General features: G+C 55.8%; 3 protein-coding genes across 4 annotated transcripts; 2 read left to right on the forward strand and 1 right to left on the reverse strand.

Annotated features, from left to right (window-relative positions):
- Nucleotides 1-2,404: 2,404 nt before the first annotated feature.
- Nucleotides 2,405-4,201, reverse strand: C9H11orf68 (chromosome 9 C11orf68 homolog). Its single transcript, XM_049780174.1, has 2 exons — nucleotides 4,059-4,201; nucleotides 2,405-3,608 (listed from the first exon to the last, which is right to left on the reverse strand). Exons 1-2 carry the CDS (start codon nucleotides 4,199-4,201, stop codon nucleotides 2,849-2,851), a joined length of 903 nt encoding a protein of 300 aa, XP_049636131.1. The 3' UTR covers nucleotides 2,405-2,848.
- Nucleotides 4,202-4,863: 662 nt separating this feature from the next.
- On the forward strand, nucleotides 4,864-6,735 carry DRAP1 (DR1 associated protein 1). Of its 2 annotated transcripts, XM_049780181.1 has the most exons (7): nucleotides 4,864-4,996; nucleotides 5,253-5,325; nucleotides 5,412-5,505; nucleotides 5,621-5,740; nucleotides 5,834-5,927; nucleotides 6,036-6,124; nucleotides 6,505-6,735. In XM_049780181.1, exons 1-7 carry the CDS (start codon nucleotides 4,955-4,957, stop codon nucleotides 6,623-6,625), a joined length of 633 nt encoding a protein of 210 aa, XP_049636138.1. In that variant the 5' UTR covers nucleotides 4,864-4,954; the 3' UTR covers nucleotides 6,626-6,735. The 2 variants fall into 2 exon arrangements, with proteins under 2 accessions (XP_049636138.1, XP_049636137.1); XM_049780180.1 differs by having other exon boundaries at nucleotides 5,621-5,927.
- A 3,376-nt stretch (nucleotides 6,736-10,111) lies between these two features.
- Nucleotides 10,112-25,168, forward strand: TSGA10IP (testis specific 10 interacting protein). The gene is made up of 9 exons (XM_049780875.1): nucleotides 10,112-10,285; nucleotides 18,177-18,304; nucleotides 18,381-18,961; nucleotides 19,052-19,199; nucleotides 21,883-22,053; nucleotides 23,786-23,885; nucleotides 23,964-24,088; nucleotides 24,508-24,526; nucleotides 25,136-25,168. Exons 1-9 carry the CDS (start codon nucleotides 10,112-10,114, stop codon nucleotides 25,166-25,168), a joined length of 1,479 nt encoding a protein of 492 aa, XP_049636832.1.
- The last annotated feature ends 214 nt before the right edge of the window (nucleotides 25,169-25,382 follow it).

Below are 25,382 nucleotides of genomic sequence, written 5' to 3' on the forward strand. Positions count from 1 at the left end.
TCAGGCTGTGCCCGTGGGAGATGGACAGCCGGAAAGCAGTGGGCAGGGCTTTGGCAGCCCAGGACTTGGGGCTGAGGCAAGGGGGCAAGAAGTGCCAGGTGGGACAACCACCTCTCCCCCCCAAACTTGGCTGTGCGCATGCCAAACCCTGATGAACTGAGGAGGGACAGCAGGTTCCCTCTTGGTGCCACCTAGCTTGGGGATTTCCCAGGGCTGGGCTGAGGGGAACCAGCCCTGGAGAAGGTAGGGGTGAGGAGGCGCTGGGGAGGGGGCCTCGGCCCTCCGTGACTCACCCACTTCCACCCAGTCACCCCCATGGCATCTCCGCTCCGTTGCTCCAGATTCCAGGGTGATGAAGCTGCTGGGAGATGAGTCAGCCCCACCAGGCACGCGAGCTGCACCCCAGGTCCTCCCTGCCAGATGCCCTGGTCCCTGGCCAAGACCACGGGCACAGGCTGGGGGGCCGGCAGAGGCCTGGAGATTCCTGCCACCAAGCAAGATCTAGAGTGAACGTGCCTCGGGGAGGTAAAGAGCAAAGCGGGTGCAGCAGGAAGAGGTGGTTACAGGGACTTGGGGTGCACGTCCCAGGGGCACCTTCACCAAGCAGCCCCACAGAATTCATCTTGGTCTGCCCCCCTTTTTCTATTAAAAGCAGTTTATTAATTTATTTTTTTTGGTTTTGGGGCCACACCGGCGTTGCTCAGGGGTTACTCCTGGCTGTCTGCTCAGAAAACGCTCCTGGCAGGTACGGGGGACCATATGGGACACCAGGATTTGAACCAACCACCTTTGGTCCTGGATCGGCTGCTTGCAAGGCCAACGCCACTGTGCTACCTCTCCGGGCTAGAGACCATATAGGATGACTGGGATCAAACTGGATCTGTCCAGGGCCAGCCGCATGCAAGTCAAATGCCTTACCACTATCCTATCTATCCGGCCCCGAGGCCCCCCTTTTTTGTTTTTGGGCCACACTGAGCAGTGCGCAGGGGTTACTTGGGGGCTTAGGGAACCATACGGGATGCTGGAGATAAAAAAACTCTAGGTCTGGGACCGGAGAGATAGCATGGAGGTAAAGCGTTTGCCTTGCATGCAGGTCAGTGGTTCAAATTCCGGCATCCCATATGGTCCCCCAAGCATGCCAGGAGAGATTTTTTTGTTTTTGTTTTTGGGCCACACCCGGGTGACGCTCAGGGGTTACTCCTGGCTATGAGTTCAGAAATCGCGCCTGGATTGGGGGACCTTATGAGACACCAGGGGATCGAACCTAGGTCCGTCCTAGACTAGTGCAGGCAAGGCAGGCACCTTACTCTAGCGCCACCACGCCAGCCCCGCCAGGAGCGATTTCTGAGCATAGAGCCAGGAGTAATCCCTGAGCACTGCCAGGTGTGACCCAAAAACAAAACAAAAACCAAAAAACCCAAAAACACCCCAAAAAAACAAAATTATGGGTCCATCCAGGGTCAGCCACGTGCAAGACAAATGCCTCCTGCCACTGTGCTACTGCTCTGGTCCGGCCCCTCATTCTTTTTTTTTTGTTTGTTTTTTTTTGGTTTTTGGGCCACACCGGTTTGACGCTCAGGGGTTATTCCTGGCTATGTGCTCAGAAATCGCCCCTGGCTTGGGGGGGGACCATATGGGACGCCGGGGGATCGAACCGCGGTCCGTTCCTTGGCTAGCGCTTGTAAGGCAGACACCTTACCTCTAGCGCCACCTTCCTGGCCCAGGCCCCTCATTCTTGCTTTCCCTTCCCCTGCTTGGTTGCTGAGGAGTGTTGGCTGGGGACCCTCTAAGGGGAGGCACAGGGGCTGGTCCTGGCACTCCCAGGCATGGGCATTTTCCAGCTGTGACAATTGTCTTTGTAGCAGGGGTGCAGGCTGGGTTGTGTACCTCCGTGGGGGTGCCCACATAGGGGCTGGGAACCACCCATGGCACCAAGTTCAGCACAGCTGCTCCAGCTGCGGTGATACAGGGCACTGAATGTGGTGTGATGGGCACCAGACCAGCACGAAGCACAGCACCATCACCCAGCACAACCTGCCAGCTTCTCCACCCACAGGCTTCAGAGGGACGCACATGAGCACTTTGTACATTGTCCAATGGGGCCTTGGCAGGGGCCCCCTGGGGGTGGAGTGCAAGGGGTCACTGCACAGGAATGCGCTGACTGATGGCAGAGTTCCAGCTTTGGGCAGCAGACTAGGGACCAGTTCTGGAACTGTGGGAGCTGTGAGGGCATCTTTGTGGGGGTACAAATCCCATCCTAGGGGCCGGGACATCCCCTCAATTTCAGGGAAGATCTCTGAGCAGCAGATTCTGATTCCGAGGTACCTCCTGGCCTTGCCTCTCCATGGCAATCCTCCAATCACCACAAGAACCATCAATCAAGTTTGAAAAACACTCAAACACAAACCCCAGCTGGACTTTATTGGATGGCCAGGAACAGGCACAGGACTTGGCAGAGGGCTACGGGTGGGTGGTGCAGGCTGAGAAGGCAAGAGGGATAGGCCCGGGGACCCCCGTCCTCCAGGGCATGCTCAGGTCTGCAGGATCGCTGCCCCTGGGCAGTGAAGATTCCGATCTGGGACAGCCACTCGAAGCGCAAGATTTTCTCTCAGGAGAGCAAGATGGGGCCAAGGGTGATGCAGGAAGAAAAGGGGTGCAGCCAGGAATGAGGGTGGCTATGGAATTTCTCCTCCTGGTGTCTGCACCCGGCCTGGGGTCCCAGCTGGCAAAGGAGACACTTTCAAGAGGCTTCCGGGTCCAGCCGACAGAGGCTCCAGCCCCTGGGGACAGTCTGCCCGGTGCAGGGCAGCATGACAAGGAAGAGCGAGGGTGCCCCCCACAGGCTGCCCTAGGTAAGCTCCACGTTGTTGGCGCGGTCCAGCACGCGAGAGCCCCGGGCACTGCCCCCCAGCTGGAAGCGGCTCTCGTAGAGCGTGGGGCAGAGGTGCCAGCGGTTGGCCCGGTAGATGCCCAGGTAGGTGTAGACGTCGGGCTTGTAGGTGAGCAGACACTTGACCCCTGCGGCCCTGATGGCCGCATCGGCCTCCAGCACGCCCAGGCGCTCCGTGAAGTCGTCCGTGTACACGCAGATGACCTGGCGCCCCCCTTCCTTGGCCCGGGGGCTCACCTTGGCCACCTGGAGCCGGCCCTCCACCACGGCCCGGGCGATGCCGGCCCAGGCGTGGTCCAGCTTAAAGCCCGGGGCCAAGTGCATCAGCCACTTGCCCGAGAGCACCTGGTGGGTGATGGCCAGCTGCCGCAGGGTGCCCGGCGTGATGGGCCGCCCCCCGGTCTGCAGCGCCTCCCAGGCGGCCTGCAGGCCCTGCACGTCCCCAGAGTTGGGGGCATAGCCCCGCCCGTACACCGCGATCCAGCCCACAGGCTCGGCGTTGGGCGAGCCGGGGTCCCCGTAGCGGGTGACTTGGGACGGCGGGTACTTGGCCAGCCAGGCGTCCAGCTCCGTGGCGGGCGTGGTGCGGGCGTCGAACACCAGCCAGGGGTCCATGTCGGCGGCCATGGCCTCGGCGGCCAGATGCTCGGCCGTGAAGCCGTCCTCCCGGCCGCCGGGCGAGTCCTCCTCCTCCAGCTCGTCGCCGCCGGCCTCCGTCCTGCGAGAGAGCAGACGCCGGTCAGGCGGAGAGGGTGGGCCGGCCTGGCCAGCGTGCATAGCCTTGGGCAAGGCTTCACCCCAGGACCCCCAAACCCTCAGTTGACAGGCGCCTGGTGTGGGGCTCAGAGCACGACTCCAACCCTTGGGGGAAGTGGGGTCACAGCAGGGGGTCGCTGCCGAGAAGTGGGGGGCCCCGGGCCTGGTGCCCAGCAGCCGCGCAGGCCTGAAGGCCAGGCCGGCCGGGTGCAGGCTGCAGACGGCTGTCCAGGGCTCGAGCAGCCAGGCCCAGCGAGGCCGCACTCGGAGCTCGGACCCGGGACTCGCGCCCGCCCCGCCCCGCCCCGCAGCAGCCCTGCAGGTGTGCACCGAGCCCGGGTCCAGGCCGAGGCCGGGGCCGCCTCCGCCCCGCCGCCCCTCTGAGCGCTGCCCCCGCCGGGCCCGCCCTCACCTCCGGCTTTCGCCGCGCTCCACGCCCGCGGCCCAGCCCCGACCCCGGCCCCGCTCCTGCCGGGGCTCCGCGGCCCCATCGCGCCCCGCCCCGGCCCCGGCCCCAGTCCCGGGCCCCGCCACGGCCGCCGCCGCCGCCGCCATCTTAGCGCCGCCGCCGCCTCAACAACAACTTTATAGACACACGGCGCGCGGGGCGGGGCCTGCGCGCTGGGGGCGTGGCGTGGCGGAGAGGGCGTGGTCTGCGTGAACGGCGTGGGGGAGGAGGGGCGTGGCGTGGCGGAGAGGGCGTGGTCTCCGCGAAAGGGGAAGGGGAGCGACGTTGTCTGGAGGGGCGTGGTCTGCGTGAACGGCGTGAAGGAGGAGGGGCGTGGCGCGGCGGAGAGGGCGTGGTCTCCGCGAAAGGGAGCGATGTTGTCTGGAGGAGCGTGGCCTGCGTGAAAGGGTAAGGGACGGGACGTTTCCTGGAGGGGCGTGGTCTCCGTGAAAGGGCAAGGGGAGCGACGTTGTCTGGAGGGGCGTGGCCTGCGTGGAAGGGGAAGAGACGTGACGTTTCCTGGAGGGGCGTGCCCGGCGCGAAGGGGCGTGCCCAGCGTGAAGGGGCGTGGCCAACGTCCGCTTCTCATTCTGGCCTTGGGGCCGGGCCCGTGCGGTGGTCCAGGCCCGGACCGACGCGCCTCGGTCCCGCCGGCGGCGAAGGGGAGGGCGCGGGCGGCAGCGCCAGGGCGCGGCGAGCGGCGGCGCTAGGACCGCGGGGCGGGGGCGGAGCGGGCGCGGCGGGCCCCGGGGAGGCGGGCGGGCTGGGCCCGAGCAGGCCCCGGGCCCGGAGGCTGCGGGCGGCGGAGGCGGCGCTGGGCCCGGCTTGGCGAGGCGGAGGCGGCGGAGGCCGGACGCGAGATGCCGAGCAAGAAGAAGAAGTACAACGCGCGGTTCCCGCCGGTGAGCACGTGGCCGGGCTCGGAGCTGCGGCGGAGGCCCTTCTCGGGGTGCTCGGGGTCAGGGGGTGCAGCCCGGCCCGGCTTGGGGCTGGCCTCGGGGAGCCCGGCACCCACTTTGGCGCCCACCCTGGGACCCCCAGACCCATCCCACCCCACCCCGGGATTGCTTCCCCCCCGCGCCCCGCGATCCCGCACCCCTGGGTGGGTGGGTGCGGGCTGGCACCTCAACCCGAGCCCTCTGGCCTTCCCCCCTGCAGGCGCGGATCAAGAAGATCATGCAGACCGACGAGGAGATCGGGAAGGTGGCAGCGGCCGTACCTGTCATCATCTGTATCCTGGGGGGCCTGGGGTGTGCGGTGGGGTGCGGGGAGGCGGCCCCGGGACCCCCCACCCTTGTTCTCCTTGACACCCAGCAGCCCGGGCGCTGGAGCTCTTCTTGGAGTCGCTGCTGAAGAAAGCCTGTCAAGTGACCCAGTCCCGCAACGCCAAGACCATGACCACGTCCCACCTGTGAGTGCCCGTGGTAACCCCACTGGGTGTTGGGGTGTTGGGTCCGGGGGTGGGTGGGGTGTGCCCGCTGTGTGTGTGTGCGTCCCCAAACCCACCCGCCGCCTGTCCCCTCCAGGAAGCAATGCATAGAGCTAGAACAGCAGTTTGACTTCTTGAAGGACCTGGTGGCCACCGTCCCCGACATGCAGGGCGACGGCGAAGACAACCACATGGATGGCGACAAGGGAGCCCGCAGGTGGGGATCGGGGTTCCCGGGCTGCAGTAGCAGCAGCAGCAGCAGCAGCAGCGGGGACCCCCAGGCACATGCCCTGATTGTCCCTCACACCAGGGGCCGGAAGCCCGGGGCCAGTGGCCGCAAGAACGGCGGTGTGGGGAGCAAAGGCAAGGACAAGAAGATGTCCGGGACAGACTCAGAGCAAGAGGTGAGCCCTGAGGGTCCGCGCTGGGTTTGTGGCCACCCCCCAACCGAGGGTTGAGAGGGGGTGTCCTTTGTCCTGCCTTGTCACCTCTGACCCGGCCCTGACTCTTAGGACGAGTCTGAGGACACAGACACAGAAGGAGAGGAGGAAGCACCCCCTGCCCCAGCACAGCCTACACCACCTCCTGCCCACTGTCAGAGGTAAGCAGTGTTGACCACCCCCTAAAAAAAGGGCTGTCTTGGTCTTTCTGGGTCTTGGGGTTTTTTGGGGGGGTGGTTAAGCCAACCCAGCAGTACTCAGGGGTTACAGCTGGCTCTATGCTCAGCTGTCACTCCTGGCAGTGCTCAGGGAATGATATGAGATGCCTGGATCAATCTGGATTGGCTACATGCAAGGCCAGCGCCCTCCCTGCTGTGCTATGGCTTCAGCCATAGGTTGTTCTTTCTGGTCCTGGACGCTTGGTTCTCTGGGGCGTCTGCCAAGGCCTGAGGACCTCCCTAAGGAGAAGATGACCCCTACGCCTCCATGGGCTGGGTCCATGGGTCACAGCCTGAGCCTCTCTCTTGCTTTTCCCCTGCAGTACCCCGACACCCTTCCTGCCCTTCAACTCGACTCTGCCTCTGCCCCCTGCTCCCCCGGGCCCCTCCGCCTCGGGCCCCTCCGCCCCGGATGCAGAGGACGAAGAGGATTATGATTCCTAGCGCCCGCTGCCCCCCAGATCGCACCCCCTTTTAGTTGGTTTCAGTCGCTCTGGGGGGAAAAGCGAAAGTAGAACTGTTCTTAAATTTATTAAAAAAATTGACAAAGTGGACGCCTGCGTCTTGCCCAGTTTCTGTCCAGTCTGGGTGCCTTCCCTCCTTCTAGGACGCCTTGCCAAGAGCCATGGGACCCCACAGGAAGTGGGTGGCTGAGTAGAGGGAAGGGCATGTGCCAGCTGTGCCCTGTGGCCCCTCTGAGCGGCCTCATTCTCCTGGCACCTGCCTGGAGCTGCTGCACAGGGCCAGGCGCCAGATGGGGCTTGTAAAGGCGGCAGCTGCCACCTAGCACTTGGCCAGGCCTTGAGTGACTTCAGTCGCATTGAGCAGACCCCATGGGCCTGACACTGCCCCCCAGAGGGGGTGATGTCTGAGGACAGTGGCAGCAGGCCAGATGGAGTCCCCTAGAACATACCTGTATTTCTTTCTGCAGGGACTTGGTCAGGGCTGGGGCAGTATTCCAGTTTATTGGGGTGGGGGGAAGGGATCATAAGAGGAAGGTTAGAAATTTGGGGCAAGTTAGTGGGCTGAGCCAGGGTGGGTGTTTGGTTGAAAGGCCTGGGGACAAGAGAATAAGCCTGGGGGTGGGGGTGACCTGGAGGGGCCCCAAATGAGCTGCCTCAGTCCTGATGGGGATAAAGAGGCAAGAGAGTGAGGGCCTAACTGGGAGGTGCAGGCGAGGAAATGCAGAGTCACCTGGGTGATGGGTGCAGGTGGGTAGGGTGCCCAAGCAGCCATGGTAAGAGCTGTTAGTGACCAGCCTCACAGGGTACTAAGGAGTCCCTGCAGGTTTGACTTTAACCACACTGGGTTCTGGAGCCTATCCCGGGGTGCCTGATGGAGGATGAGCCCAGCACAGCCCAAGCCCCCCAAGGCTGGCCCAGAGCCTGTATTCTGCGGACAAGCCCAGACCTCTTGTTTTCTGTCACCTTGAACTCCAGGTCCTGCCTGACAGGTCCAGGCTTGGGGAGCAATTCTCAGAGTGGCCACCAGGGGGTGTCACGGAGAAGGTGGACACGGGAGCCAGGGCTGTGGGCCTGTGTGGCAGGTTGGGGTTGGTTTGTTGAGATTCCAGGGCCTGAGACATCAGGGAAGGGAGGCACTGGCCTTTCACATGGCCAAGCCACATATGATCCCCCGAACTCAGAGCCAGGAGTAGACCCTGAGCATCGCCAGGTATGACTCCAAAATACAAATGAAGGTGAAATTCTAAAATTCTATCCATTTGTTTTGTGTTTGGAGGCCACCCCCAGCATTGTTGGGGACAGGGTGTTGTTGCTCTTGCTCAGGATTTGCTCCTGCCGTGTTTGGGAGTATCAGGCAGTGCCAAAGATTGTACTTAAGGCCCCCATATGGACAGCATAGGCCTGTTATATATGAAAGCATTTCCGTAAGATTATCTCTGCCTGTTGTCCCACGTCCGACCTTCCAGGTGGGGGGTGCTGCTGAGAGCCTAATAAATAGTTTTCGAGCGAGGTGCTCAGGGTCTTTTGGGGCAGCTAGCTGGTGGGCTCTGGGTTTTTGGAGCTGCTGGTAGGAGACAAAGGAGTCTGCATCCGACCTTCTTACCCTTTTACCCTCCTGTCTGTGTGGGTTATTTGTTGCATTTGGTGGGTCCCATTTACTCCTTGACTGGTTGTCAGTGATCCTCAAAGGGCTCCCAGAATGAGAAATTGATTCCCATTCCCCTACCCCCTTGGAGGGGAAAGAGATCTTGGTGATATTTATCCGGACAAATAATCCACATGGACAGGAGGGTAAAAGGGTAAGAAGGTTAGATGCAGAGTCCTTTGTCAGCCTACCACCAGGTCCAAAAATACCTAGAGTCCACTAGTAAACCGCCCCAAAAGACCTCGAGCACCTCGCTCGAAAACTATTTATTAGGCTCTCAACAGCACCCCTACCTGGAAGGTTGTAGGTGGGACAACAGGCAGAGACCATCTTATGGAAATGCTTTCTTTTTTTTTTTTTTTTGGTTTTTCGGGCCACACCCGTTTGATGCTGAGGGATTACTCCTGGCTAAGCACTCAGAAATTGCCCCTGGCTTGGGGGCACCATATGGGACTCCGGGGATTCCTTGGGTAGCGCTTGCAAGGCAGGTACCTTACCTCTAGCGCCACCTCGCCAGCCCCAGGAAATGCTTTCATATATAACAAGGCCTTAAGCCCCAGAAGAGATGCTCTAAAGCGAGGGAGTGCTGGGGAGGGGGTACAGAACCTTATCCCTTTGCCCACACCCTGGAGCTAGTTCTAGCCCTGAGATCCAATCCTAGCTTCTTTGTTGACTAACCAACCCTACAAGTTTCAAGTTTCACATCTTCCACTTCTGAGTGTCTGTTTTCCTGTCTCTGTTTTGTTTGTTGTTGTTTCTTTGTTTTTTTTGGGGGGGCATACCCAGTGGTGCTCAGAAGTTACTCCTGGTTCTGAGCTTAGAAATTACACCTGGCAGGATCAAGGGTCCCTATGGGATGCCAAGGATCGAACCTGGGTCAGCTCAATGCAAGGTCAACACCCTCCCTGCTGTGCTATCCCTCCAGCCCCAGCTTTTTTTTTGTTTTGTTTTGTTTTGTTTTTTGAATCACACCAGGCAGCACTCAGGGGTTACTCCTGGCTCTACGCTCAGAAATTGCTCCTAGCAGGCTCGGGGACCATATGGGATGCCGGGATTCGAACCACCATCCTGCATGCAAGGCAAACACTCTACCTCTCTACCTCCATGCTATCTCTCCGGGCCCCAGCCCCAGTTTTAATCCGCGATTAATTTATCACTTCTTGCAAAGGACAGATCTAACAAATTTGCAAGTGCAGAATCAAGTGAAGGGAAGCTTGTGGCTCATGGAGCATTCGTGATGCAAACACCATGCTATAGGATCTTTAGAGCGGGCTCTTCTGTGCCTCTCTCTCCATCCCTGTAACTCTTGTCTGTTGTTCGTCTTTGTCCCTCACTGCCCAGTTCCTTGGCTGTGATTGCACTGGTTGGTCACATGCTCAACCCTTGATGGGGCTGGATGATGGTGGGATGGAGGATGAGGTCTTTCTCCTCCAGCTCAGACCACGAGTCTGCTACCCTGTTCAGCCGGAGGTTCTGAGGTGATAGCGGCAGGTGGAACATCCACAGGCAGTCAGGCTTCAGGAGATATCCACTTTATTCAGTGGATAAGGCTGAAGAAAAGCCCCAGCATCAGCCCCAGAAAAAGCCCCAGCCTTTCACAGACCCTGGCTTTTATACGCAAGAATCAGGTACCACCTAGGGTGGGAGCAGAATGCCAGGTCACACACTAGGGTAGGGCACAATTATTGATTAGGGTAGGATCAGCAACCCAACACCATGCTTGGCCACCATGCTCCTCAGGGCTTGCATCCTTCTTGTGCTCACCCCTACAGGGCTGTTAGTAGTCTAATTCTGCTCACAAGCTGGCACCTAGCATTCGGTATGCACTGCAGCCAGAACAAGGGGATCCGCCCCGAAAAGACCAACCAGACTCTGCCAGACCGAGGCCACACCAGACAGGATCTGAGCGATGGGTTCAGCAGTGGCTGGTACATGCCCAGGAAGCTGAAGGAAAGCGGCCACCCTGGGCCCCTCAACACGAAAGACAGTGACTTTGTAGCTCTGGGGCAGGGAGAGAGTTTTGGAGACTTTGGCTCCATTGGGAACATTCTAGATCTGTTGTTAAGGGCAGCTGCAGCTGGGGTGGCCCTGGCTTTCTAGAAGTCTAGGACCAGAGTGTTTGTTCCACTGTGAGTTGTCAGCCTTGCACCTTCCCTTGGCATCCGGGGGTCTTGTTCTCTTGTCTTGTTCTCTTGCTCCTCTTTGCGACTGTTTCTTTTTTTTTTTTTTTTTTTTTGTTTTTTGATTTTTGGGCCACACCCGTTTGACGCTCAGGGGTTACTCCTGGCTATGTGCTCAGAAATCGCCCCTGGCTTGGGGGGACCATATGGGACGCCGGGGGATCGAACCGCGGTCCTTCCTTGGCTAGCGCTTGCAAGGCAGACACCTTACCTCCAGCGCCACCTACCCGGCCCCGCGACTGTTTCTTGGTGTGACCAAATGCCCTGACTCTACTGTGTGGACCCCAGCTCTGCTTTCTACTCTGCCTCTCTGTCCCCAGCCCTTGGGGTCCCCCCATCCACCCATCTACTCACTGTTTCCTGAATCAGCCCACTTCTCTAGGTCCTCTCCTGAGCTACGCTTTGTCTCCCAAAATGTCCCTGAAATTCAATGGGGGATCTTCTTCCTCTGGGCCAAATTCAAGTCCTGCCTTTCTGTGTCTCCTTTCTTTCCAGTTTCCAAGCCAGTCCAGGTCCCTGGGGTGACTGAAGCTGTTCTTAGAGTGCCTGTGAGGGGGGCAGCCAAGTGTGTCTGAGTACCAACCCAGCTTGGACTTTTCCCCCCCGAAAAGGAGAGGAAATTTCCACCAAGTACATTAAGTACCTTGAGGTCTGAGACAGACAGATGAGGAGGGTAGACTTTGAGATCGTGCTCACTGGGGGTCCTGTTCTGTGCTGATTTGACTAAACAGTCACATTCAGAAATTTGGAAAGTTGGGGCCGGAGTGATAGCACAGCGGTAGGGTATATTTGCCTTGCATGTGGCCAACCAGAAGCAATTTCTGAGCGCATAGCCAGGAATAACCCCTGAGCATCAAACGGGTGTAAACCCCCCCCCCAAAAAAAAAAAGAGACAGAATTTCACTCTGGGATGAAAAAAGGCCCTGGAGGGACAGCACTGTGGGGATGGGGCTTGTCTTGTACACAGCTTATCTGGGTTCTATTCCCAGCATCCGATATGTTATTCCAAAATGGCCAGGAGTGACTCCCAAATACAGAGTCAGGAATAACTCTTGACCATTGCCGAGTGTAGCCCGGAAACAAAAAAGTAAAAGAAAGAGGAAAAAAGAGCTAGAGCGATAACAGCTCTGACAGCTGGTAACAGTGCTATTATCTAACAATGATAACAGCGGGTAGGGTATTTGTCTTGCACGCAGCCAACCTGGGTGGGTATTTGCCATGTACATGGCCAACCTGGGTTTGATCCCTGGTATCCCATAGGGTCCCCCAAGCCTGCCCAAAGTAACCTCTGAGCACCACTAGGTGTGGCCCCAAAACCGAAAAAATATAAAATAAAATTTAAAAAATCATTCTGGGCTGGGTGTGGTGGCATGTACCTGTAGTCCCAGCTACTCGGGAGGATGAGGCCAGAGGATCACTTGAGTCCAGGAGTTCTGGGCTGCAGTGCGCTGTGCCGATCAGGTGTCCGCACTAAGTTCGGCATCAATATGGTGACCCTCCCACCCTGGGAGCAGGGGACCACCAGGTTGCCTAAGGAGGGGCGAACTGGCCCAGGTCAGAAACGGAGCAGGTCAAAGCTCCCGTGCTGATCAGTAGTGGGATCGCACCTGTGAATAGCCACTGCACTCCAGCCTGGGCAACATAGCGAGACCCTGTCTCTAAAATAAAAAAATCATTCTGGAGCTGGAGAGATAGGACAACAGGGAGGACATTTGCCTTGCATGCAGCCAACTAGGATTTAAACCCCAGCATCCTATAAAGTCCCCTGAGCATTGTCATAAGTAATCTTAGAGCACAGAGCTAGGAGTAATCCCTGAATGCCGCCAGGTGTGGCCCACAAAACAAACAAAAAAAAAAATGTTTGAATTTTAGACTAGTTTACAAAACTCTGTTGTGCCATTGAGGGGCTTGGTAGAGAGTTGGGGAGCAGGTGGGACGAGACCCAGATGGATGGAGGGAGGCTGAGATGGATGGAATGGAAAGCAGGCAGAACAGGGGGTGGGATGTGTGCAAGTTCTGAACATACTCAGCTATGCAGGGCTATAAACAGGCACAGAGGGGCCTGGCTTTGATTTAGAAGCCAGCACAAAGGCCAAAAACGGGGCTGGGGAGGTGGCACTAGAGGTAAGGTGTCTGTCTTGCAAGCACTAGCGCTAGCGTAGGACAGACCACGGTTCGATCCCCCGGCGTCCCATATGGTCCCCCCAAGCCAGGAGCGATTTCTGAGCGCATATCCAGGAGTAACCTCTGAGCATCAAACGGGTGTGGCCCAAAAACAAGCAAAAAAAGAAGATAGTAGAGTAAGGGCCTTGCACTGCACACAACAAACCCTAGTTTCAACTCTGGCGCACACAGTCCCCAAGTATCTTTGTCTATGGCCCTGGAGTCCAGGTAATCGCATATGCAAAGCCTGGCATTTAGCCACCAGCTCAGTTGGCCAAGAATCTCCTAACGGGGTCCCTGTATCTCCCGAGTATGGCTTGGGGAGTCCTGAACAAACCAGCAAAACCAGGATGGAAAATATTTCATGGGTAAGAGAGGGAGTCCAGAGGGATGCAGGGCTGAAACACCTCCAGGAGTCTCACCTCTGAGTAGAAGATGGGGGTAGGAGAGAAGAGATAAGGGCACCCCACATGCCTCTGAGACACATTTCGAGCACATTTAGAACCAAGCCAGGAGGGAAGGGCATTTGCCTTGCAGGCAGCAGACCCTGGTTTCATCTCCATATAGACCCTGAGCACCACCCGAAGTGACTCCTGAACACTGCCAGGTGTGCCCCAAAGAAAACAAACAAACAAACAAAAAATATATATACATATATAATAACAATAAAATAAATAAATAAATAAATAAATAAAAGAATTGAGCCAGGAGAGGGTGGCTTCCTTAAGGGCAGAGGGCCAGAGGTCAGCAGACAGAGCAGAGACCCACAGCTTCTTGGCTTTAGGTGACAATACAGCAGAATTCAGAGAGGGAATTGTGAGGGTACTGAGGGGACATTCCAGACTGAAGCAGCAGAATCTAGGACCAGAGAGACAGCACAGCAGGAGGGTGCTTGCTTTGTATGCAGCCAACCTGGGTTTGATCCCCAGCATCCTGTGTAGTTCCCTGAGCCTGCCAGGGGTAAATTATTTCTGAATCAGAGCTAGAAAGAACCCCTGAGTGCTGCAGAGTGTGGCTCCAAAACAAAACAAACAAAAAATAAGTGGGCCAGAGCATAGTACAGCATGGAAGGCCTTGCATGTGGCCCACTCCGGTTCATTCTGAAGCTCCCACCAGGCGAGATTCTTGAGCACAGAGGTAGGAGTAAGCTCTGAGCACCATTAGATGTGACCCCAAACTAACCCCCACTCTAAATGAAAAAGAAACAGCAAGTGCCCAGTGCAAGGGCTGATGGGTAAGTGGAAGGAGCCAAGGGTCTGGGTGGGTCGCAGTGGGGATCTGCAGTCTACAGAACAGTGGTCTTATATGCCTGACTCGTGGTGGTGAAGATGGGGTACTCACTCTGGGAGAAGGGGTTCATGGGAGCTGACCAGCTCCAGGTCTGGGGTTCACTCTTTCTGGAAGGCAGAATTGGGGAGCAAGGGTATTGGGGGCTGGGGTGTGGAGGGACCCTGATAGGATGGCATGGCCATGACCTAGATGTGGCAGACATTGAGACTAACTCAACTACTGAACTTAGAATGAGTGTTTGGGGCCGGAGCAATAGCACACCGGTAAGGCGTTTGCCTTGCACACAACCAACCCAGGATGGACCCCAGTTCAATTCCTGGCATCCCATATGGGCCCCTGAGCCTGGCAGAAACAATTTCTGAGTTCAGAGCCAAGGAGTGATCCTAAAAAAACAATAAATACATAAATAATAAATAAATAAATAAAATTTTAAAAAAATGAGGGCTTGGGGAGTTGAAATATGAAACTGCAGTTCACAGGGAGACTGCTGAGAAGCATGTGTCCCCTGGAAAGTTAGAGGGCAGAAAGTAGCGAGAGGGCCCGGAGAGATAGCACAGAGCCCTTTGCCTCGCAAGCAGCCAATCCAGGACCAAAGGTGGTTGGTTCGAATCCCGGTGTCCCATATGGTTCCCCGTGCCTGCCAGGGGCTATTTCTGAGCAGATAGCCAGGAGTAACCCCTGAGCAATGCTGGGTGTGGCCCAAAAACCAAAAAAAAAAAAGTAGCGAGAGGTTGACCAGACACACCATCCTGCTGTCCTTCCTAGAGGTGGGCCTGCCATGACTTGGGGTCTACAGGGGGGAAGTTGTGTGTCCTGAGAGTGGGACAGCAGCTCGTCCGTCTTCCCTGGGGTGCCACAGCATTTTTTGGGGGGGGTCACACTCGGCAGCCCTCAGGGATCACTCCTGGCTTCACGCTCAGAAATCACTCCTGGCAGACTTGGGGGACCATATGGGATGCTGGGATTCAAACCAATGACCCTCTGCATTAAAGGCAAACACCTTACCTCCATGCTATCTCTCCAGCCCCAATGCCACAGCATTTTGTTTTGTTTTGTTTTTGTTTTGGGTCACACCCGGCAGGGCTCAAGGGTTACTCCTGGTTCTACACTCAGAAATCGCTCCTCAGGCTCAGGGGACCATATGGGATACCAGGATTCGAACCACTGTCCTTCTGCATGCAAAGCAAATGCCTTACCTCCATGCCATCTCTCCGGCCCCAATGCCACAGCATTTTAAGGACAGAATTCAGGGCCTGATGCACACTGCTCTGCTTTTTTCCATTTTGTTTGTTTTGGGGCCACACCCAGCGATGCTCAGGGCTTACTATGGCTCAGGAAACCATACTGATGTTGGGGAAGGAGCCCAGGTCAGCTGCTTGCAAGGCAAGAGTCCTACCCATTGTGCTATTACTCTGGTCCTTGAGCCATTTCCTAAGTCCTTGCATGTTGCTCATATTTCCTGATTCAGCCTACAGGTGTAGGGTGGACACACTTGTAGGTTTTTCCTCTGCTCCTGACGGGGACTCAAGGCCACCTCTCAGTGCATTGCTGGCTTTGCAGACAACAGGCCCCACCTCAACCCCAAGATATTGCCTCTGTGGCTCGGGTGACACTCAACACAGGCTGGGAGGACAGGAGGGACCCTGGCATGGCCATAGAGTGGCCACTTCTGGCTGCTTGGTCCTCACTGACCCACTGGGCCACACATGGGCTCTATGGGGAGGGGACCTGGAAGTGAATCTTGCTTTCAAGGTTGTGATTCCTTCCACTGCCCTCTCCGGGCTCTGCCTGGCTCCACTTTCTGGCTTTTCCAGCCCCTAAAGGCCTCAGACACACAGGTGATTTGACACAATCTTGGGGTGCATTTCCCCTGAAACCACAAGATGGCGGGGTCACAAAGGAGCCCCGTGTAAGGACAGGGTCATCTTTATCTTTAACGGCCCTGTGAGATGGAGGCTTCTGAATTGGAGAAATTGGCCCATTGAGAGCTGAGGACCAAGGGCTGGGACTCACCTTGGGTTATAGGGGCATGTTGGGCTAGACCCAGTGGCTCTAGGTCTGTCGGCCTTGGGCCTGGACTCTTCCTCAGCATCCTACTGATCTCCTTTGTCCCCCACCCCCACCCCGTGGGTCTCCCCTTCCCATATTCATCAGGGTTGGGGCTCGGTTGTCATAGAGATGGGAAGCAGTGGGGTTCCATGGTAGGCAGCTGGGGCGGGGGGCGGGGTTCACAGTATGTTCAGCTCACACCAACAAAGCGTCAAAGCGTCAGCTAGGAAGCCAGCGCCCGCCTCCCAGCCTCAGCACCGAACCCCAGAGGTGACCAGAGGGCTCCTCAGGTTTCTGGCAAGCATCCTGCAGACAGACCAGGTGAGGTGGGCTCAGAAACAGCCTACCGCATCAAGGCCTGAGGGCAGTAGGGCCCCTGGACTGCCATGAAGGCTCAGGAGTGTCAGGCAGACCTGAGGGGTCCCAGAGAGCAGGGCCAGGCCTAAGGGAAGTGGGGTGCAGATGGGGCTGCTGACAAGACCCTGGGCCAGTGCAGCAATATCTCTTGCTTGGGGCCTTGGGGGACATCATACCAGCTGTCCTAGGCTCAGACACCACAGAAGGCAGAAGTAATGAGGTGACAAGGTCCCTGGGAATTCCTTTGTCAAGTGGTCTCTCTCTCTCTCTCTGTCTCTCTCTCTCTCTCTCTCTCTCTCTCTCTCGCTCCCTCGCTCTCTCTCTCGGGGCCCCCCCCCCCCCCCCGTCTCTCTTTGATTTTGCATCCAGTGATGCTCAGGGGTTACTCCTGGCAGGCTTGGGGACTATATGGGATCCCAGGGATCAAACCCATGTCAGCCACATGCAAGATGCAAGGCAAATGCCTTCCTCACTGTATTGCTATCCCTCTGCCCCCAACTGATCCTTTTTGAGCCTCAGTGTTCTCCAGGTCCTAGGGATGAGCAAGGGTGTGTGTATTAGAGGGGGTCCCACAATAGCAGCTTTGGGTATTTCATTTTTTGTTTTTGTTTTTTTTTTGTTTGTTTGTTTTTTGGGCCACATCGGCATTGCTCAGGGGTTCCTCCTGGCTGTCTGCTCAGAAATAGCTCCTGGCAGGCACAGGGGACCATATGGGACACCGGGATTCGAACCAACCACCTTTGGTCCTGGATTGGCTGCTTGCAAGGCAAGCGCCACTGTGCTCTCTCTCCGGGCCCAGCTTTGGGTATTTCAATCTAGGTGGGAGGTAATCTGAGTCGGACCCACGGCTGAGGGCCTGGTCTGCAGTGAGCCCCGCCCATGTTCCTGTTATTTCAAGAAGCTCATGTGAAATAATCTAAGAGATTTTTATTTTATTTAAAAATATTTTAATATGGGGCCGGGCGGTGGTGCTAAAGGTAAGGTGCCTGCCTTGCCTGCGCTAGCCTTGGACGGACCGCGGTTCGATCCCCCGGTGTCCCATATGGTCCCCCGAGCCAGGAGCAACTTCTGAGCACATAGCCAGGAGTAACCCCTGAGCGTTACCGGGTGTGGCCCAAAAACCAAAAAGAAAAAAAAAAAGAAAAAAATATTTTAATATACCATGATTTACAAAAATTACTCATAGTTGTGGTTTTGTTTTCATTTTTTGTTTTGAGGCCACACCTGGCAGTGCTCAGGAGTCACTTATGACTGGGCTTAGGAACCAGATGAGATGATGGGGATCAAACCTGGGTCAGCTACATGCAAGGCAAAGGCCTTTCCGGCTGTACTATAGCTCTAGCTCCCATGATTATTCCTTTTTTTGGGGGGGAGGGGGTCACATCAGGGGTTACTCCTGGCTCTGCGCTCAGAAATTGCTCCTGGCAGGCTCAGGGGACCATATGGGATGCTGGGAATCGAATCTGTTCCTGGTTGGCTGCATGCCCTACCGCTGTCCTATTTCTCTGGCCTCATGCTATTTAAAATTTTTATTTGAGGGAACTGGAGCATTAGTAACCCCTGAGCACAGCTGAATGTATCCCAAAAACCAAAAAAAATTTTTTTTAATTTGGAGGCTGGAGAGATAAAAATGGGTAGAGCGCTTGACTTGCACGAAGTCAATCTGGGTTCAATCCCCGGCACCCCATATGTTTCCCTGAACCATCAAGAGTAATCCCTGTGTACTGTCTGGTGTGGCCCCAAAACAAACCAACAAAATAAAAGGAGGCAGGGCCCACAGGGGGAGGTGTCGGGAGGGGGAGCACTGGAGGCTGTGTAGCTGGGCCTCCTCTCCTGTCTTCCCCTAGGGGGACCTGGGGGCCCATGACGGCATGCACCATGGCCTGCAGTCGAAGGCTCAAAGTGCCAGACAGGCAGGCAAGGAGCGGAAGTCCAAGGGCCACGGCAAGAACGGCCATGGCAGCACGGAAGCAGAGTAAGCAGCAGGGGGCCAGGTTGGGAGGGCTTAAGGACCGTGGCCAGCGCCCCCCTAACCTAGTCTCTGTCCTCAGTCTCTTCCCCACGGCTCCCCGGAAGCCCTCGTTCCCTTTCCAGTGGGCCTGGGAGGGCCGAGCTTCACTGCGGTCCAGCTCCTCCTCACCGCCCAGCTTCCATGAGGAGCCCCAGAGAAAGCCCAGGCGTAAGGCCACGATCAAGCACCCTGAGACCCAGGACAAGGGCTGGAGGTTCAAGATACCCAACTCAGAGAGGAAAAAGGTCGCAGCAGCCTCGGGCTGCCACCCAGCGAGCAAAGCCGAGAGCAAAATGCCGCCTGGCAAGACAGCAGATCCTGGCTCAGAATTGGGGGAGTCCCCGAAGCTGCAAGGCCCAGGCCCGGATGCTGCCCAGGAGGCCAAGGGGGTTGAGGGGGCACCCAGTCCTGAAGAGCGGCTGCCCCAGCAACCCGGTAGGTGGCCCCTCGTGGAGGAAGAGGAATCTGCAGAGGCAGAAGAGGTGGAGAGTGGCTGGGGGAGCAGTGCTGGCTCCAGCCACCTCAGGGGCCCAAAAAGGAGGAAGGCAAAAGCCCAGGAACCGGACAGGCCCTGGCACCAGGAGAAGCTGCAGAGGCAGCTCCCGCAATACCAGAGCTGTGGTGAGTGCGGGTTAGGATGCAGATGACAGGGCCTGAGGGAGCACGCAGGGCTGGGACCAGACTATCCCTGATGTGGTCCCTTGTGAATAGGCTCCGAAAAGCCACCTCAGAAGGCTCAGCAGACTTTTCTCAAAGCCTCTGATCGGACGGGAAAGGGCCAGGTCTTGGGAGATGGTGAGACTTCCCTGTATGTCAACTTCCCTAATCGAACTTTCCACAAACGACAGGAGGCTACCAGGTAAGATGGAGGAGGAGATGGTGGGCACCCAGGGCTAAAGGACAGCAGTCGGTCAGCTCCCCAAAGACACTCTCATTCACTCTCATTCATTCTTCCATGTCTCTCCACTCGCCAGTTCTTTTGGTCATCTTGTCATCTACCTACTCATCCATTCATCCATCTATCTACCACCGTCCATCACTATCCATCCATCTATCCACTTACCCACCCACCCTTCCATTTATCCATCCCCCATCATCTGTCCGTCCATCCACCTAACTGAAGCTGAAGCCTCATGCCCAATCCCCAGGGATTGAGGAGATGTTTGTCTGGGAACAAATGCTGACACAGGAAATAATCCATACAAAGTTTAAGGTGGGGGGGTGCAGAGTGATGGCACAGTGGTAGGGCCAACTCGGGACGGACCCGGGTTCGATCCCTGGCATCCCATATGGTCCCCGAGCCTGCCAGGAGCGATTTCTGAGCACGGAGCTAAGAGTAACCTCTGAGCGCCGTCGGGTGTGACCCCCCCCCAAACAAAAAAAACTCCACTGGGCCCAGAGAGATAGCACAGCGGCGTTTGCCTTGCAAGCAGCCGATCCAGGACCAAAGGTGGTTGGTTCAAATCCCGGTGTCCCATATGGTCCCCCTTGCCTGCCAGGAGCTATTCTGAGCAGACAGCCAGGAGTAACCCCTGAGCACCACCGGGTGTGGCCCAGAAACCAAAACAAACAAACAAACAAAAAAACTCCACAAAGTTGAAGGGAATGGTACAGGTCCAAGAAAATTCCATCACAAGCTTTCCACTGCTAACGTTCAGGCCAGCAGGCAGATAGCGGAGTTGTGGAAAACCAAAACCACAGTTTCTCCGAGACCTTTATTGGGAAGCGAAAGACCACACCCTGGGGTGGAGAACAGGTATCCTAAGAGAACAATCCAAAAGGTGCTTCGATCCAATGTGTGATAAGCACCAGCAAAGAAAAATTATCCTGAATAGGGTGGAAACTGTTTATTCTGACACCTTAGCCACCCATTCATTCATCCCTCATCCTCCCATCTATTCGTCATCCATTTATTCACCCACTACCAGCCAGCTAACCACCTACCCATTCATCTTCCCATCATCTATCCACCCACCCAAGTCCACTCATTCATTATCCAATAATCTACCCACCCATCAAATAATTCATCCACCTACCCACTTATCCACCCACCATCCATTTGTCCATCACTATACCACCCACCACCCACCCTTCTACCTACTCTTGAGACACCAGGTGTAGTGGAAGCCTCATGACAAGGGTCTGGACATAACGTTAACACAGGAAATAATCCACAGGTTAGGAAGATAAAACAGGTTCAGGAACTTCCACCACAAGCCATATGCCAGCAGGCAAAAGATACCGGTAGACAGCCAGGCTAGCTTTGGGATGGAAACCAGAAGTCTCCCTGACCCAGGTCTTTATTGGGAAGAGTAGGACCACCCCTATGGGTGGAGAACAGGTAGGATAGCAGGCCAATCCAGAGGTACTTCCTGCCCAGGTCCGACAACTACATGCAAAGAAATATTTCAAATACAGTAAGAAAAGGTAACTCCAGGGGCCGGAGAGAGAGCACAGCATCGTTTGCCTTGCAAGCAGCTGACCCAGGACCTAAGGTGGTTGGTTCGAATCCCGGCATCCCATATGGTCCCCCGTGCCTGCAAGAAGCTATTTCTGAGCAGATAGCCAGGAGTAACCCCTGAGCGCTGCTGGGTGTGGCCCAAAAACAAACAAACAAACAAAAAAATAAAAAGAAAACAAAAAGAAAAAAGAAAAGGTTTCTCCAATACACACCCATCTATCTGTCCCCTCACTCATTATCTCCCATCCATTCATCCATTAATGTATTTGTCAACCATCATACCTCCCCACCCATCCATCCATTCATTCATTATACACTCATCCACCCACCCACCCATCCATCTACCCATCCACTCACCCATCCATCCACCCATCCACCCACCCATTCACCCATCCATCCACCCACCCATCCACCCACCCACCCATCCACTCATCCATCTACCCACAAATCCACCCATTCATCCATCCACCCACCCACCCATCCATTTACCCATCATCCATCCATCCATCCACCCACCTACCCATCCACCCACCCACCCACCCACCCATCCACCGACCTATCCATCCATCAATCCATCCACCCACCCATCCATCCACCCACCCATTCATCTATCCATCCATCCACCTACCCATTTATCCATCCAACCATCCATCCATCCATTGTCCACTCACCCATTCTTAACCCATTCACTCACCTTTGTCTCACACTATAGCATTACACTAGCTCCTACCACATGTGGCTCAGAAACCAAGCTCCATTATCCTTCCTATGGATGATGGGTTGAAGAATGAAGGGTGAATGGAGGTATGATGGCTGTAAGTCAGCCATGCTAGTGAGGTCACAGGCATGTGCTCTGGCCGGGACTTAAGTCATCTGATTGGGGGCCCCTCATTGGCTGGAGTGGGCAGGACACTCAGGAAGAGAAGGCAAGATTGGGTTATTTTCTCAAGAAAAGGCGAGTGATCATCTCTCCACCACTTTCTTGACAAGACCCAATTCATAGGCCCTGGGCTCTTGAGCTCTAGGATCCCCTACCAGCCTCTGAGATGCTCCCAGATTCCCCCCACCCTTCTGCCTCCAGAAGCCTCCTGAAGACTCGGGAGCAGCAGCAGAAGCAGGAGAGGCTGCAGGAGCAGCAGCGGCGGACTCGGGAGCTGTATGTCCAGCAGCAGGTGGCCCGCTGCCTAGCAGCCTATACCCCCCGAGCGAGCCGGGCCTCCAGGTCCTCTCTGCAGAAGCTGGAGGAATTGAGGTAGGGGATGTGGGGGGATCCTAGTAGGGCAGGAAGCTGTCACGGCAAGGCCCAGGCTCTTGGTGAATGAGTATTAGGGCTAGAAGGGAAAGGCCCCACCCTGTAGTGATGATCCCCCAACAGAACAAAATAAAAACTAGAAAATAGGGGCCGGAGAGATAGCACAGTAGTAGGGCATTTGCCTTGCACGCAGCCAATCCAAGATGGATGGTGATTCAAATCCTGGCATCCCATATGGTCCCCCGAGCCTGCCAGGAGCGACTTCTGAGCATACAAATAATACAAAAAAAAAAAAAAAGATAAAAAAAACCCAAACAAACAAAATAAAAGAAAGCATGAGGCTGCAAGTTTGAGCTCCACATGTGGTGGAAACCTCAGTGCCAAGTATTAAACTAAGTTTGTGTGAGCCGTTGGGTCAGGGGTAACCCCTACCCCAGCCTGTAAACATCACAGCCAGAATCATCACTGCAAATTTAGTAACTAGAATGCGTGGGACCTGAGTCAATCCAACAGCAGCTGCAAGGAAAGAGGAAAAACAATGTCCGATGAGTGCTGGAGAGAAAGTTTAGAGGTTAAGGCACTTGCCTTGCATACAGCCAACCTGGGTTCAATCCTTGGCACCACTGTTGGTTCCCTGAGCACAGAACCAGGAATAGACAGATGCCTGAGCACCGCAGGTTCAAAACAAACAAAAAAAGCAACAAATAAAAATAACCTCCACAGGAGCTGGAGTGATAGTGCAGTGGTAGGACATTTGCATTTGCCTTGCACATGGCTGACCCAGGATGGACCTGGGTTTGATCTCTGGCATCTCATATGGTTCCCCAAGCCAGGAGGGATTTCTAAGCGCAGAGCCAGGGGTAACCCCTGAGCGTCACCGGGTATAGGCCCCCCCCCCAAAATAAAACAAAACAAAAAACCTCCACAAATGTTTGCTGTGCATCCTCACACTGGCTTCTCTAATTTCAAGGCCAGGCATGCCTGCTTTACAACATTCAGTACAGTTCTCCTTTGTTTTGTTGCACTGTTGACAAATTTGTTGCATGATGTTAAAGAAAACAGATCATTTGAGGACTAGTGATCATGTCAAGTCTCAGTGTTCTCTTTTTTCACAGTGTTGCCGAGAAAGGCCCAATGCCACTTGGACCACTTGTCACCAGTGGCCAGGCTCAGCTGGGGCCCAAATTTCCCATGTTTCTCCAGGAGATTTCTGGGGCCCTGGGCTGCCTGGAGTGGGTCCAGTTGGTTTAGCAAACTTGCTTTCTTTCCCTTTCCATTTCTTCTGGATTTCTGCCCTGCTGGGATGGAACCACAGCCCCAGTCCCCCAAATCCCCATTTCTGAGATGTGCCCAAGCTGGGTTCTGTGATTGGGATGTGGCTTCCTTGGGGGGTCAGGAACTTCCAAAGTGTTTTCTCTTGCACCCAGTTCCTTTGCTACCATCCTTTCCCAAGTTCTGCTTGTAAGCACCATGGAGTGTTGGCAAAGTGGGTCCATTCCTGTAAGAATCCCCATAGCATCCTGCACTTCCTCTTGGGGGACAAAGGCCATGGAAGCAGCCACCTATACTCCTTGGGGTAAAGTGTGACACCAGTACCAAACTCAGGTCCTGGTCCCTGTCAGATGGGGAGTACAAAGGGCCCAGGGACTCTGAGGCAGGCTGGGGACTAAGTGGCTTCTGGAGGTTGGGGTGGCAGGTGTGTGTGGGCTCAGGTGGCCTGTGTCACCCACAGGCGCCAGGAGCGCCAGCGCTTAATAGAGTACCAGGCGGAGCTGCAGGACATTCAGCACAGGGTGCAGGCTCGGCCCTACCTGTTCCAGCAGGCCATGCAGGTAAGCGCCCCTGGCTCCCAAATTAGGACCTGGGCAGCTGTCTACTTGGGCCCGTGCAGGATCCCACTTTCTCTGCAGACCAATGCCCGGCTCAGCGTCAATCGGCGCTTCTCCAGGGTCTTGTCGGCACTGGGGCTGGATGAGCAGCAGTTGCTGGCCGAGGCAGGCAAGGGACATGTGGAAAGCGCCACCAGGAAACCCAGGTGAGCCCTATTACAGGGAACCCTATCTCCCATCAAGCCCTTGGAGGGTCCCTTAGTTGGCACACATCACCCCTATAACCCAAACTAGATTTTTCTGGGGTGAAACTCAGTCCTGTGCATCCCAGCTATCTGATAGTTGGGCACCCAGAAAGGAAAGGCCAGCCAGTGTCTTTTATTTTCCCACTCCTCTCTGAGGAAAGGAGGAAGGCCTTGTCCATTCCCAGGCATGACTGAGGTGAGGGTCAGCAAGCAACCCACCCATACAAGTATCATGGGCCAGGGCCTTACCAATCACCCCACTGCAGGAAAGAATCTGAGGTTCGTATGGATAGGGGATGTCCCCTTCTCAGCCACCCACGGACACAGTGTCAAATGCCTTCTCCCTCCTGAATTCTGGGGCCTGTTTCTTTGTCTTTAAGACGCCACAGATCAATGAAGGTAAAATCCTTATCAGAATATTCTTCTCAGAGCGTCGCAAGATCAGAAGACTCCGGCAGACAGTCCACCCCAAGCCTAGACAGAGTCCAGCCCTTGAGATAACTATTAAAAAAAAGTTTTATGGAAAATATAGTGACAGCTTTTCCTGGGGATGGGGTGTGGGACAAGGCTTTGAATTGGGGGGGGGGGGAGATGATGGCAAGAGCAGGCTTGGCTACACTCAAAGTCCAGGTCACAGCCAATGCGTAGGGACAGACAGCTTGGCCCGTGGGACCTTCCTGGGATGGAAATGCAGGTGTTACCCCCACTCTCATCTTCTGCATAACCTTACCTGATAGTAAGACCAGCCCGTTTTAGGGAGGGGGTCCGGAAGGTAACAAAAGGATTGCCTGAGGGGTGTAGAGGGGATTCAGGGATTGAGAGAGACTCAGGAAGGGAGAAGGGGAAGGAGAGCTGGCAGAATGGAGGGAGAAGAAACATGTTAAGATGGCAGGGCAGCTAGAATAGACTGCTTAAAAGGTGGCTAGGGCCTTGAATAAAGGAAGCTTCATGTCTCCTGAAACCTGACTGCCTGTGAATCATTTCCTTCCGGATATCCTGAACCCTCAGACCCTCGGGCTGGAGGAGGCTGCCGGCACGTAGCCGGTCTGGAGGAGAAAGGCCTCTCTCTATCCATCTCACCATCATCCAGTCCCATCCAGGACTCCATAATTAATCAGTATTTCTACATGCAGTCACCTAAGTGGCCGGCAAGGAGTTCCTAGCCGATGCGAGGCTGGTGGCAGGGACGAGTAAGTGTGCACCGAGCCTTGAACTCCGTTGCTCCACATCCCAACCTCCTCCCAGCCAGCAGCCA

Source organism: Suncus etruscus, chromosome 9 (genome assembly GCF_024139225.1).
Source record: "Suncus etruscus isolate mSunEtr1 chromosome 9, mSunEtr1.pri.cur, whole genome shotgun sequence".
In the NCBI taxonomy this organism is placed as follows: Eukaryota; Metazoa; Chordata; class Mammalia; order Eulipotyphla; family Soricidae; genus Suncus; species Suncus etruscus.

Excerpts from the sequence above, each read along its gene's own strand:
- C9H11orf68 (XM_049780174.1), bottom strand. The coding sequence starts at position 4,201 with ATGGCGGCGGCGGCGGCGGCCGTGGCGGGGCCCGGGACTGGGGCCGGG. Across the intron at positions 3,609-4,058 it reads GAGCGCGGCGAAAGCCGGAG|GACGGAGGCCGGCGGCGACG; the intron begins GTGAGGGCGGGC and ends GCTCTCTCGCAG.
- DRAP1 (XM_049780180.1), top strand. The coding sequence starts at position 4,955 with ATGCCGAGCAAGAAGAAGAAGTACAACGCGCGGTTCCCGCCG. Across the intron at positions 4,997-5,252 it reads ACAACGCGCGGTTCCCGCCG|GCGCGGATCAAGAAGATCAT; the intron begins GTGAGCACGTGG and ends TCCCCCCTGCAG. Across the intron at positions 5,326-5,411 it reads GGCCGTACCTGTCATCATCT|CCCGGGCGCTGGAGCTCTTC; the intron begins GTATCCTGGGGG and ends GACACCCAGCAG.
- TSGA10IP (XM_049780875.1), top strand. The coding sequence starts at position 10,112 with ATGCACTGCAGCCAGAACAAGGGGATCCGCCCCGAAAAGACCAACCAG. Across the intron at positions 18,305-18,380 it reads CATGGCAGCACGGAAGCAGA|TCTCTTCCCCACGGCTCCCC; the intron begins GTAAGCAGCAGG and ends CTCTGTCCTCAG. Across the intron at positions 22,054-23,785 it reads CAGAAGCTGGAGGAATTGAG|GCGCCAGGAGCGCCAGCGCT; the intron begins GTAGGGGATGTG and ends TGTCACCCACAG.